Below are 14,176 nucleotides of genomic sequence, written 5' to 3'. Positions count from 1 at the left end.
AGTGGATCACAAATTGAATATAAGTCAACAACATGATGCAGTTGTAAAAAAGGGCTAATTTCATTGTGGGGCATATTAACAAGGAGTGTTGTATGCAAGACAGGAGAGGTTACTATTGTGTTCTCACCACTGGTGAGCCCTCAGCTGGAGTACTGTGTCTAGTTCTGGGCACCACACTTTAAGAAAGCTCTGGACAAATTGGAGAGAGTCTAGGGGACAGCAACAAAAATGACAAAAGGTTTAGAAAACCTGACCTGTGTGGAAAGAGTAATAAAAAACCTGGGCATGTTTAGTCATAAAAAAAGAAGACGGAGGGGGCACCTGATAATAATCTTCAGTTATGTTAAGGGCTGTTATAAAGAGAATGGGGATCAATTGTTCTCTGTACCACAGAAGGTAGGACAAGAAATGAGGGATTTACTCTGCAGCAAAGGAGATTTTGGTTAGTTATTAGGAAAATCTTTCTAACTATATGGATAGTTCTGCCCTGTAACAGGTTTCCTAGGGAGGTTGTGGAATCCTTTTCTCTAGAGGTCTTTAAGAACAGGTTGGACAAACACCTGTCAGGGATGGTCTAGGTTTACTCAGTCCTGCCTCAGTGCAGGGTGCTAGATTTGAGATCCCTTCCAGCCCTACATTTCTATGATTCCATGAAACTTATTTCTGTACTGGAAATGAAGTCCTTTGTTTGGAGCACAGCACCACAGCCTAAACACTAGCTGGAACATCATTTCATCATTGCCTTGACATTTGGTTTGCTCCTAGGTACTCCCAATGTTGTGACGGTGGATGGAACCAAGACTAGGACCAAGCTGGTGAAACTGATCCCAGGTGTAGACTACACTGTCAGTATAATATCCATCAAAGGGTTTGAAGAAAGCGAGCCAATCTCTGGAATTCTGACTACAGGTAATGCCCCAGAGAAACAAGGTCCTAATAAGTTTGTTCAAGTTCATGTGTCATACAGAAGACTCATAAAAATCAGAGATGAAAAAGACCAACCAAGTCACATTTTAGCTATCCCCTGATACTGATTAGAGGATTTATTTTGTTTGTATTTTGCCTAGTGGTTTATTATTCTTTGCATTGCAGATGAGTCTAGAGGCTTTAACTGCTCCATTCTGCTAAGCACGTCCCAACTTGTAGTGAGAGACAGACCCTGCCTCAGATATCTTATAGTCTAAACAGACAAAACAGAAAGAAAGCATTATTAGCCCAATTTCACAGATGGGGAACTGGGGCACAGATTGATTAAGTGACTTGGCCTGAATCAGACGGGGAGTTTGGAGGCACAAGGAATTGCACTCAGCTCTCCTGAGTCCCAGAAAACCATCCTCTCTCTCATCTCTCTCTTTTGTCTAGCATAGTTTTAAATAAATCAGGGATAGGATTTCCCCCAGGTCCCTTTGGAAACCAGCTGCAGTTTAATTGATTCATCATTCTCCTGGGCTCATAGGGGTACAGAGAACCGGGAGGAAAGGGCAATGCACTCAGCACTGGAGGCCAGGTCATACTTCGCATCCCTCACCCTTGGGAGCAGCTAATGGTCCCAGTGCAAGGTCTCTGATGGGAGGCATGAAAAGGAGGGAAGATGCAATCCCCACGAGAATAATGTAGAAAGGCAGATTATGTGATTCAAAACAATTGTGGCTAGAAGTCTGTAGACGGTTGTAATGGCCATGAGTTGCCATCAGTTCAGTCCTTTCCCCAGCCTCGGTAGTCTGAGTTTTCCCCAAGAACCTGTCTGGGACTGAGAGCATTGGGGAGAGAAGTGTATCAGGTCTGAAAGAAGCCCCAAGATGGATGATGACAAGAGTATTATCTAAGAGCCTGTGGAACTGAGACTTTGAATATAATTAGTTCTCGCTGCCAGCCTCTTGGTATGAGTTTAATCCTCTCCCATGATGACCTCACTCTGCAGCAGTGCTGTTTTGTGAAGCATGACATCTTTCCAGTAAACCCCCCCTGTCCCTCCCAAAGAGGACCATGCAAAGGCAGCAGTGTGTGCACAGTTTGCACTATGTGCCTGGTACAGCATATTAGAGGCAGCAGGGAAGCCCTTAATACGTATAATTCCCTCATTATGGTATTATCTGTCCCTTCAGCTCTGGACAGCCCATCAGGACTGGTAGCGGTGAATATCACAGACTCTGAGGCCTTGGCAGTCTGGCAGCCAGCGATTGCCACAGTGGACAATTACGTCATCTCCTACATTGCTGAGGATGGTAAGAAGGGTCAGTGGGGGCATCTTTGAGCTTGACCACAGGGCAGTCAGTGAGAATGGTGCTCAGGACTGGATTCAGCAACTGGGAGGGGGGAGAGGAAGGTTGAATTTGAGGGATGAAGGCTGGTTAGGACATTTTACAGCATCCTCATTTAAGTAAGTTGTCAGTCCCTAATCCAGGTAGTGAGCAGCAGCAGAGCTGTGTCTGTGTTATCCTTGAGGTGAAGAGAAAACACTGTTATTTTCAACACATACAGCAGGGGGCGCTGGTACTTTTGTATGGAATTGACTGTAGAGTTAACAGTTTACATTCAGCTTTAGTGTGGGTTGTGGCAGTAACTCCACTGAGCCACTGCTTCTGCTTATTTCATCCTCGCCCTGAAACACCTCAGGAAAATGGGTTTCCATCCAATGAATGATCAGCCCTTAGCTCAGGATGTGGTCATTCGAACGGAGCGCTGGTGTGAAGCCTCCCTCTGAGGAGTGCTTGCCACCGACGCCATGACTTCTAGCGGCCCGTAAACTAAAGTTCTCTTTTCCCATCTTTTGTGTGTTTGCTGTGTAGAGCCAGAAGTTACTCAGACGGTGTCTGGGAACACTGTGGAATATGACCTTAATGGCCTTCGTCCTGCAACTGAATATATGTTGAGGATCTATGCAGTAAAGGGACCACAGAAGAGTGAGACAGTCTTCACCAAATTCACTACAGGTGCAGTGTCAAGCCTTTCCCCGGCACTGCAGCCCCGTGCAGTGCGACAAGGTTCCATTGTCTGCTGCCATCAAGCCAGCCCTGCACTCACTGTATCTTGTCTCCTCTAGGCATGGATGCGCCAAGAGATTTGAGTGCCATTGAGGTTCAGTCAGAAACAGCAGTGCTGTCGTGGAGGCCTCCACGGGCTTCTGTCACCGGCTATCTCCTTATCTACGAGTCTATCGATGGCAAAGTCAAGGTACCGCACTTGGATCTAACTCACAAATTCTGAGTTGGGAGACATGCTGGTAGAGTTGCTCAGAAAATGCCAGTCAATGGGACGGAAGCACACGTCTAACATTAAGCACATGTCTCAGTGCTTTCCTATAATGAAAACTTAGCTACAGCCTGGACGACATATAGACTATCTTCCCTCCCTCCGCAATAGGGAGAAAAATCAGACAGCAAGCAGCTGCCTTCTCCCATCCAAAGTCTATGGAATAAAGGCAATGGGCATATGTGTCTAAAAGTGGCTAGTGATTTTGGGTGCTCAACTTGAGCCACTTTTAAAGACCTGATTTTCAGAGGGCGGGTGTTCAGCACTTTCTGAAAATCAGGCCTCTTCTAGGTATTCCAAGATGGTTGTCCAAAATCAACATGTTTGGAAATTCAGTTCAGTGGCATCTACAGACATACCACAAAGGACAATCCAGCTTAATTGTTGATGAATTTCACCCCTCCGGCAGTATATAATGTGTGTATATATAAGCCATGTTAACTTCTACCGTGCTTGCTTTTAAGCTACACTACTTAAACATTATAATATTAAACATTCATTTCCAGGCAACCTTTCTCATGCTACTAATGGACGTTAGCCTGGTAAAAATCTCGTAGGAATAAAGTTTCATCATAAATCATTGAAACGGTTAAAAATACCATCAATAATTTACATAAAAAGGCTTCTGAAAATCTAAAATATGTAACCGTTCCAGTCCGTGGGTTTGTTCATTTCAGAGTTTCTCTAGGATTTATTCTCCCAACAGGAAGTCATCCTGGGATCTGAGGCAACTTCCTACAGCCTGTCTGAGCTAAACCCGTCCACCCAGTACACAGTGAAACTGCAGGCACTGAACAGAGCCCTGAAGAGCAAGATAATCCAGACTATCTTCACCACAAGTAAGGCCTTTGCTTTGTATGAGGGGTTGGAATTATCTACGCGTTTCCATTCTTAGGACCAAGTTGAGCTCTGGAATAGGCAGATGCAGCTCCCATTGAAGTCAAAGGGCAGTGGATACTTGCAGTATGCTTAGGGCAGTGAGTATGGTCTACACTGCAGTCAGAGGTGTGACTATAGTTCATGTAGCTTGACCTAGCTTTGGTCGAGCTAGCTTGAAAAACACTAACATTGAAGCCCCAGCAGCATGGACCGTACAACCCCACCCGGGATCCTAAGCATCTACACGAGCGGCTAGTCTCTGTGTAGAAGGCCAGCGCAAGGCTCCCTGCAAGGCAGCAGCCCCATTCACTGCTCTCATACTGGAAGGATGGAATTCAGCTAGTCAACCCCTCCACACTCCACCCACCCACAGCCTGATTCAGCCTGTGGGTGGAGTGGCTTGCACTCAGGTAGAATTTGGCCCTCAGAGCTTTAACCCCTGGACTAGCGTCTCCTCTCCCTTCTCTCTTTCCCACTGAGTTCACTCCGTTTTCATCCTGCTACCCTAGAGTGTTCGTTCTGATCCTACCTGGGAAGGCTCTCCAGTGAGCTGAAAGCAATAATAATGCAATAAAGGATGCAATGAATGCAATTCTGAAAGCCTCATCAAGCTGACAGTCAAGCACACATATTTTTGATGGCAGGAAAAATACAATGACGTTTTTAAGGATTAAATGGCTACAAAATTCCACCTGCCCTTCTCCTCACTTCTCACAGTTCTCAACCTTCCAAACTCAACAGCGTCTTCAAATGTTTGCCTCTGACTCCTGACATCAGGTCAAGTGCTTATAACATGCTAGGTAAAGTCACAGGGCCCTGAACCTGCTTGAAGTCAACTCTGGTGTAAATCAGGAGTAACCTCATTGAAGTTAATGGAGCTACACCAGCAAGTGGGAGCAGAATCAGATCTTGAGGTGTTTAAGTGACATCTGCCTTCTTGGTCATGACCAGTAACTGGAGATCTCTACAGCTCCAGCTAAAGAGCTAGTACCTTATTCAGGCAAACAATTAAGTCCATGCTTATTTTTAAGTCCATGCTTGAGTCCTGTTGACCTCAGTGGGGAGGCAAGCACATGAGTAAGTGTGTTTACCCTCCCCTCTAAGTAATTGTCCTGAGGAGGGATGTTTTCCTGAATTGGAGGCCTGTAGTAGGGAGCTGTAACGGACTCAAATCCTCTGGCGCAGAGGGCATCACATAATACACAATGGACCTTGAGTTACATTTACACAGCTGGCTTTGAGACTATAAAAGTGTTAATAATAGAAATACACCCAATATACCTTTTCAGAACATCCCTTAATTACACCTGTTGCAGTTATTTCCACCGAATATGCTAAAATCAATAGTTTTTTTCAGTCATTTCAAAGATGTCAAGAAAATGCCCCAAACATTCACATTTTAATAGTTTGGGGGATTTTTTTGTGTTTGAAATTGTATTGACCGCACCTATGCCTCTATTAAGTTGTAGTCAGAAAAAAAATGCACCATTGTTGTTGGTTTTCTTCACATGCCTTGTTTTATAACATACTTTGCATTACACTTGTTATTAAAGAAGTTCTGATTTTCATCTTGGCTTTAGCCATGCTTCCACTGTTATACTCTCACGTGTCATACGTGCAAATCATTAAAGGTGCAGTTTTGTCCTGCAGGTAGTTGCAGACACAAGTGATGTCACTTAAACATTTAACTACATGATTGTGCCCACATTGCAGGTAGGTAGGCATATCAATGCAGTTAATTGTGCCTTCAAAATTACAGGCATACACAGGAGGCCTAGTTTTAGAAACTTGTCCCTAAATATGTCTTTATGGCATGTATTATCTGATTTTTTATATATAGTGAAGTTCTGGGTTGCAATCCAGACTAGGGGTTGTGTCACCACCTGGTCCACAACCTTGGGTGCTTCACAATGCTTTGCTGTTGTAGCTCCCAACCTGGGACGCTCGCAAACAGCTTTCCAGCATGCAAATCACACCCTCGGTGTCTGTGTATAGCTCCAGCTCTGGTCCAGCAGCTCTGACCCCCAGCAGCCTGTCAGCAACGCTCCAGTCACGCTCTGGCTTCCAGCAGCCTTGGTGACTACTTGCAGAGTGACCCCAACAAATTCCCAGTCCCGAATTTTCCCAGGAATGTGTGTTCTGCACTGTCCAGCCCTCTCCTGGGCTGTTCAGATATTACAAGTCCATTGCCTCTATAAAGGGTCAATATTCAACAGTTTGCTACTTTAACTGGAGTTGCCAAACCGTTCTGTTTAAACTCAACACTGGATTGGTTTAGCTTAAAAAACAAAACAAGTGCCTTAACAAAAGAAAATATGATTTTAAGTGAATTCAAGTATCAGGTCTGAAAGTCAGAAATGATTACAAGAGACAGAAAGATGAACACACTTTCTAGTAGCTAAAACTTAACAAGCTAGCCTTGGTTCAAGGTAAAATCCTTACCACATTTCCAGCAACATGGCTGACCAAATTCTCAGGTCAGGATCTCACCTCAGAGTCAAAGGGCTGGTACCTTTGTCTTCTTAGGTGAAAGATAGATGAATTGGGGTGTTTTGCCCCTCACTTTTATAGTCCAGTCACCCTTTGAAATGCATTTTCTTGAGAGTTACCCCTACATAAAGTTTATTCCAGTTGTGAGGAAGGAGACATGGAGGTTTGGGGAGAAAAGGTTCCATGCTGTTGTTTGCTAAAATGCAGATTGATCTGTTCCTGCCCCACCCCCCTTGATTGGCGACTTGACAGGTGGCTACCAATCAACTTTGATGACAGCTGGCTAGAAGTATCAATGTGTCCTTTGTCTTTGAGAAACCAGTTTACCTACTCCCCAAACTTGTCTAGTAAACAAATGGCAGTCATAATTTCAGCTTGTGTTCATAACACTTAATAGGCATTGTGTACACATGTTACATAAGATTATTAATGATCAGTGTGGTGTTACTTTTTAAACAACTCCTCACAAGGCATATTTTGCACAAAGATTGTTACAATAATGTCTAGAGTGTGAATACAGGATCAAGGATTTTTTCTAGAATTTAGAGTCAGGTCTCCTGGGCTCTATTCCTGGCTGGGCTATTGACCAGCTGAGAAACCTTCTTGGCCATGTCACCTAAGTGTTCTGATTTAATTTCTACAACTGTATACTAAGGACACTAATGTTTAATGCACCCAGTGTGCTGTAAGGATTCATTAGTTAATGAGCAAGTTGAAGAAGGAATGTGCTATATAACTGCAAAATATCAGTATTTTTTCATCCAGATTTGTGGACAGTCAAGTTGATTTTTCCATTGCACATTTTCAAGTTTGTGCACCACTAGTGTATTACTCCATTCTTAGCAGTATCTCTTCTAAATGAAATAGATTCATTTGCCTTGTCACCAGAAAGAGCTCACAAATTAATTACCTAAATGACAGAAAGATGCATCCCTTTTCATAAATGATTTCTCAAGCGCTGTTCTCTGCTTTTTTCTTTTGTGTGCAGTTGGACTTCTCTATCCTTACCCTAAAGACTGCTCCCAAGCTCTGTTGAATGGAGAAAGTGCCTCTGGACTTTACACCATTTATTCGAATGGAAACAAGTCACAGCCTATGGAGGTGTATTGTGACATGATCTCTGATGGAGGTGGATGGATTGTGAGTATACTGCGGGAAGGGATCCAAAACCTCTATGTCACTATTGCCTTGTGCCTGGGTCAAGAACATGAGACAGGGCCCAGCCTCAATCAATTACTGCATTATTAATGATGTTGCATTAATGCGCCAAAACACTTGGGAAATTTAACTTTTAGTTCTAAATCCGACTGCAGTCAGGGTGGGAGACTGAAGCAGAGGTGCAGCCACTTCCAAAACTTTGCAGGAGAAACGAGGACTGAGAAGAATGCATTCGTTCTGCAGTCACACTGAAGGGTGGGTAAGCAGGGCAGTAAAAACAGAGGCAAGAAGAACAGCAAAGTATGGTGCTGAGAATCTGTGGAATTCAAAGAAGCCAGGTGGGCCAGAGAGTCTGAGAAGTGTCAAAGAGTGAAGGAAAGGAACTTGAGAAATACTGAGGCTTCATGGACAACAGGTTGAAGGATACAGAAGGACCTGGCTGAGTGATATTGAGCTTTGAGTGAGTGCTAAGAAAGCAGAGGGCAGGGACTGACTACAAGGCTGCGAAATACAGAGGTGGCTTGGAGCCCAAGCAGAAACATGGGCCGTGTTTAAAAATAACGTTCAGTGGGCCTCCTAAAATCGTACTAGTTGGGCTGAAATATGTCAGTGCCCATGTTGCTTTGGGATGGTTGGTGTAGGGAAGCCCTTAGTGTGTAAAAGTCACAACTGTTGTAAATATAACGCTACTGGCATGTTGGGGTTTTAGGTGTTTCTGAGGCGCCACAATGGAAATGAGGATTTCTACAGAAACTGGAGGACTTACGCCGCTGGGTTTGGGGATCCCAAGGATGAATTCTGGATAGGTAAGCGATTGCCAAGAACTTTCTGAAACAAAAGAGAATGAGTCACTTGTAGGCATGACAGCCACGTCGCTGACCACAGTATTGGCTTCTCTAAAGAGGCTCATGGCAGGAAGATGTAATATGTGGCGATAAGATGTTAGGACAGAAGATCGAGAGAGACAACACAGTGGTTCTTTACTCATTTATCCATTCATTACTACAGGTCTGGAGAACCTCCACAAAATCACTTCCCAGGGCCAGTATGAGCTGCGTGTGGATCTGCGAGACAGGGGCGAGACAGCTTACGCTCTCTATGACAGGTTTAGCGTGGGAGACTCCAAGACCCGTTATCGGCTAAAAGTGGATGGATACAGTGGAACGGCAGGTGGGTTAAAACTGATATTTTTTCAGACTCGAAATAGGCCAGGAAAGGACAGGGGGCGGGAGGGCTATGCATTTCTCCATATCTGGCTGGAGCTACAATTTCCTTCCACTTGGTTCAGAGCAACAACGGGGATTGTTGTCACCGCAGGTAAGTCTTTTTGGGGGGAGATTGGAAAATGCGAAAGGATCGCTTTCCTCTATGATTCCCCATTCTAAATGCTCTGCTCCTTCAGATGCCACGTTTGATAACATGCTTATGACAGAATGTAAACAAACATCTAAAACAGACATATGTCTCGTTTTAGCAATACCTACCTGTCATTAATAGGGCATATAATAGCTTGCCGCAGCACCATTTGTTAAGAATGTGCCGCTGATGCCTGTTATAACATGCTTGATAATGTTACTGAAGAATTCCTCTGCCTCCTTCAATCCCATTAAGCACAGGCCTGCAGACCATGTCCAGCCCCGTCTTTGGCTTCAGTGTTGACAGAGTAAGGACCAAGAGCTAAATCCTGTGCCATAGGAGCATAAGGGCTTAAACAAAAGAGAAATACTGTGATTCTGCTGTGCGTGGCCACAGAAAGAACTCTCTGGGGACTATGCACCTTGCAGCTGTCCATGGTGGCTCTCTGAATAGCTGAGTAGCAGGGACAGGAGTGTAGCCAATGGCTTAGCAATTATACAGCTCCATTAGTCAAACTCCCCCATTATAGGGCAAACAGACTGAGGTAGAGTCTGCTGTTTCAGCTCATGGGTTACAGTAGCAGCATCACTGCTGTGCCACCTGCTGAAGGGGAGATTCCGTTCCATTAGTGACCTACATGAAGATCCCCCTGCACTGTCTGTTCACTCTGGCTTTGGACAGAGGACCAGGATTGAGTCCCGAGTGCACGAACTGCAGAAATTGGCCCCAAAGCAATTTTACACAGAGCCGTAGAAGTGACCGTGGAGATCAAATTCACTTCAGACAATTGTTGCGTTACCAGATCCAAGGACACATTGCATAGAATTAAATTTGGTGAGTGCATTTTTGAGAGGTAAATGAAAAGGCAATTGAGCATCTGTCAAGGCTGAAGTTAAAGGTCTTAGGGATTCTTCGTGTCTCCTGATAACATTATTGACACCTAAAGTAGCGTAAGAAATGTAGTTCCCTGCTCTGCTGCAGTTGTTAAACAATATAACATTGATTTGAACAAGAGAAATGCTGCACCTTGAGGGCTTGAATCCTGGATTCAGCAAGTGCAGTGAGTGAACAGGGAATCCATTTAAACTACTTAGTTTTAAATGTGTATATTTGTCATTTTTTGAAGTCTATACACCGATGATGTTTAGGTCAGATGTTCAGCTGATGTAGATCAGCATAGCTCCGTGGACTGGCCTTCGTTTACTTTTGGTATTTATTTTTAGCCGAGATGGGCCTGAACCAAAACTTCAGATCTCAAGCCCAAGAAGCTTGTGGTGGGTTCAGAATCTGGATACAGAGGCAAAATTCACAGTGTGGGCGCATCTCTCCTTTATTTATTGGCAAATAGCATTTCAAGTGAAATTCAGGACCACGGTTTCAAAGTGGTCTCTGCAAAACTTGTGATATGCACCGCCAGGTTTTTCAGCAGGAGCAACCAAGGTATTTTATGCCCAAAAAACTCAAAGTTGCCCCTAACGATTGAATCATTTGCACATGCAGAATAGAAGCCAGGTGAAAACTCTGACACCATTCTCTTTGTTTCTCCTACATAGGTGACTCCATGACCTATCACAATGGACGGTCCTTCTCCACCTTTGATAAGGACAATGACGCTGCCATCACAAACTGTGCTTTGTCCTACAAAGGTGCTTTCTGGTACAAGAATTGTCACCGAGTCAATCTGATGGGCAGATACGGTGACAACAGCCACAGTCAGGTGAGTTTGCCATGTTACGTAACGATCCACCAGGCATGGGAATGTAGGAGTGGCCAATCTGTCTGGGGATTGGTCCTGCTTTGAGCAGGGGTTGGACTAGATGACCTCCTGAGGTCCCTTCCAACCCTGATATTCTATGATTCTATACCAAATCAAGCCACTGGTTCATTCATTCTGTTAGTCAGTCTCTTGTTGTGGCCAATATATAGTGCTTCAGAGAGACAGGAGAAACCCCATCATTAAAACTGAATAAATCATGGGGTGGGGAGTATATTAAATCACGTTCACCAAACGAGAATCACGGTTCAATCCAAACATGTTCTCAACCTTCTTTGTTCATTCTCTCATGAGAGTTCATGGGAATGTTTGGGGCTGGAGCTTTTATCACTTCAAATACAGGTTCTCATGTTTTGAAAAAAGAGCATTCTGTTGGAAATGAAGTAAATATAGGAGAGAACGGTGGAGGAGTGACACTGTTACTCTAGCCCAAGCCCCTGCCTCCTCCAGCAGGGGTCAGTAAAAGGAACGGCATAGGAATACTGGCTTTGATGGATCTCAAAGCTACTACAGCCTCATTAATTTCACACCAGGAGTTGCTCTCGGGGACAAAAGTTGTGGGGAACCCACTGCTGTTCTATTCACAGATTGTGCAGTTGGAGTTGGAACAGGGGACGTGGTAAATTCTTCACCAGCCTTTAAATTGAGGTTGGAGATCTCTTGCTAAGAAAGATGCCCTAATTCAACCACAACTTATTGGGATTGATGCAGGAATCACTGTGTGAAATTCTATAGTCTGGGTTGCAGAGGTCAGATGAGATGATCGTAATGGTCCTTTCCAGCTTTACAATCTATGAGTTTATAATGCAGAAATACAGGAGCATAATAAATATTGCAACTTCTCTGTTATGAGGTTAAAGAATAGAATAACACATGTACCGGCAGCATTGCCTAGTTGATAGAGATCTGGACTGGCAGTCAGGAGAGCTGGCTTCCGTTCTTGGCTCTGTTGCTAGCCTACTGAGGTGACCTTGAACAAGTCACTTCACCGCTCCTGTGCTTCTGTTTCCCCAGCTATAGAGTACTTTGAGATCTATGGCTGAAAAGCACTATATAAGAGCAAGGGATGGAGATTGTACTAATATGGGGTCATGTTGCCTGTGTGTTTTTGCAGGGCATTAACTGGTTCCACTGGAAAGGCCATGAATACTCCATCCAGTTTGCAGAAATGAAGTTGAGACCCATCAGCTTCCGGAATCTAGAAGGGAGACGAAAGAGAGCATAAAACCCCGAGATGGAGGAAAGTTTGGGACGCCGGGTGGGGGTAGTGGGAGGGTTTTCTGGAATAACACGGGGGAGGGGGATAAGGCAGCTGGTAATCTTACCAAAGCATCAATGACGCTTGGCCTAACTGGGGCTCCTTCTACAGTCTGAGTGACCAGCCTTATGCAACCACAGCATCTTCTGCAGACCAGCTTTTGCTGCCCATGGTTAATGCCCTTCACACCAAAGACAACAATCTCAAGGGTTCTGTATTGATTTTAGATTTTGGGAGGGTTTTTTTTCTCAGAAGGTCCGTGACAAGATTCTTCCATGGTCTCGTGGGCAGCTCAAGGGAGGGGCGGGGGGAAAGGTTGTACATTGGTAGTTTGAGAACCAGCCATATTTTACACACACACAAATTTGTATGATTATCATTATTATTATTATTATTAGTTGAACTTCTGTTGGTCATTGGAAAGCTTTTTTAAAATATATATATAGATATATCATGTATCGCAGAGAAAGATGGGGGAAGGGAAGCAGTACAATTTAAACCATAAGCAAAATCTTAATTTTATATTAATATAACGACAAAATAATAATAATAATAATGATAATAATAAGCAACATTTTTGGTCATGCTTTCTGAAACACAGCAGGACAGTGTCTGATTGTATTTTTTTTTTAAATAAAGCACAATTACTTTTAAAAAAAACCTCTACATTTTCTTCATGCATCGACTTTGTGCACGTCCAGGGTATATTTCCTTAAGTAAAGAAGGCTGAGAATGATCAGGATGCTAAATTTATTCAGAAAGCCTGCTCCCTTTTGTCAGTGTTTGGGTGTAAGTATTCTGGTGGACTCATTGCAATGGAATGCTCGCGAAGGTTTTTAGAGGGTGTTCCTTTTTTCCCAGCCAGAAGCACATTCGCTGTACCACTTAACTGACTGACTCTTGCTTTCAACTAGGTGGGAATCACTAACAAAACAAGCAAAATGCAAAGGTGGGATTAGCTACAAAATGGTGATGTGGAACACCTGTGTAAATAAAGGGCTCCTTTAAAAAAGAAAGAAAGAAATGAATGAAGCCTCTGTGTAGTTCCTCTGTACCATACTCTTTGATTAAAGACAATAAAAGACCTTTTGTTTTAAGCCCTGGTCTCTCTTCCTTGCCTTGCCCTCACCATGCTCCTCAGTTGTGGGCTTCTGACTCTTCCTCTGCCATCTCTGGATTGTGGCTTGGAAAGAAAATGCTTGCTCTGTGAGCACAGACTGGGCAGATCTGCTCTAACAAGGACCTCACACTGCTGGCGAAGGTGGTCGTGCCTTGTTGCAACAACTTCCTGAAAAACTCTGTCCAAGAGGGGCTTTTTTTTCTCTTCAAATACCTGAACTTTCTATATCACGCAGGAGCTAAAATATGGTTAGGTTAAAAATACACGTGTGATTAGCTAATGACAAAATATATCTGTCTTCCACCACATTTCTTCCCAAAGGCCTCAACTATGCCACAACACCTCTTGCAAACATTTTTACCAGACCCTGTTCTTTTCAAGGCCGCCTTTAAAGCTCTGTTTACAAGATTTTCCCCTCTCCCAGCCCCCAAGAGTGTTGCCATAGTGTAATCCTTTGAAACTGATCAAATCCTGTTTCCATTACAAGGTCCCCCTAATGTTATTGATCCTTCTCTGGCCAATAGACAGGTAGAGACAGCCCACTGAAGAAAGCATCCCAGACCTTATACAAGCCCCCATGCGTGGTTGGACAGCTCACTTTCAGGGAGAATTTCAAAAGCACCTAAAGGATTGGCTTTTGATGAGACTTATGCTCCTAAATTCCCTGGACAATTTTGAAAATATCCCACTTTGGCAGAGCTGTGCTGACATCCATCCAACAGCTGGATGCAGTCACTAAAGCTGAAGTGGAAGGATTGCCCAGTGGTTATGGTGCTAGCATGTAACCAGGACACCTGGGCTCAATTCCTGCTCCCCTACAAACTTCCTGTGTGACCCTGGGCAAGTCACTGAGGCCCAGATCCTCAAAGGTATTTGATAAAGTATATGA

At 44.0% G+C, this 14,176-nt stretch overlaps 1 protein-coding gene across 9 annotated transcripts in view; it reads left to right on the top strand.

Annotated features, from left to right (window-relative positions):
• The window catches only part of TNC (tenascin C), a 96,893-nt gene extending 83,629 nt beyond the window's left edge, over positions 1-13,264 (top strand). For all 9 annotated transcript variants that reach the window (XM_026657315.1, XM_026657314.2, XM_026657313.2 and 6 more), the window contains 10 exons: positions 766-909; positions 2,106-2,225; positions 2,790-2,933; positions 3,044-3,174; positions 3,959-4,091; positions 7,610-7,761; positions 8,489-8,585; positions 8,788-8,949; positions 10,689-10,852; positions 12,024-13,264. In XM_026657315.1, the coding sequence (XP_026513100.1) occupies positions 766-909; positions 2,106-2,225; positions 2,790-2,933; positions 3,044-3,174; positions 3,959-4,091; positions 7,610-7,761; positions 8,489-8,585; positions 8,788-8,949; positions 10,689-10,852; positions 12,024-12,134 (1,358 nt within the window). In that variant the 3' untranslated portion in view covers positions 12,135-13,264. The remainder of the gene's footprint in view (positions 1-765; positions 910-2,105; positions 2,226-2,789; positions 2,934-3,043; positions 3,175-3,958; positions 4,092-7,609; positions 7,762-8,488; positions 8,586-8,787; positions 8,950-10,688; positions 10,853-12,023) is intronic.
• Positions 13,265-14,176: the final 912 nt, after the last annotated feature.

Source organism: Terrapene carolina, unplaced genomic scaffold (assembly GCF_002925995.2).
Source record: "Terrapene carolina triunguis isolate 2854851 unplaced genomic scaffold, T_m_triunguis-2.0 Scaffold238, whole genome shotgun sequence".
NCBI classification, from domain to species: Eukaryota; Metazoa; Chordata; order Testudines; family Emydidae; genus Terrapene; species Terrapene triunguis.
Note: the sequence above shows the minus strand (reverse complement) of the source record. Positions and strands in the feature narration are given on the sequence as shown.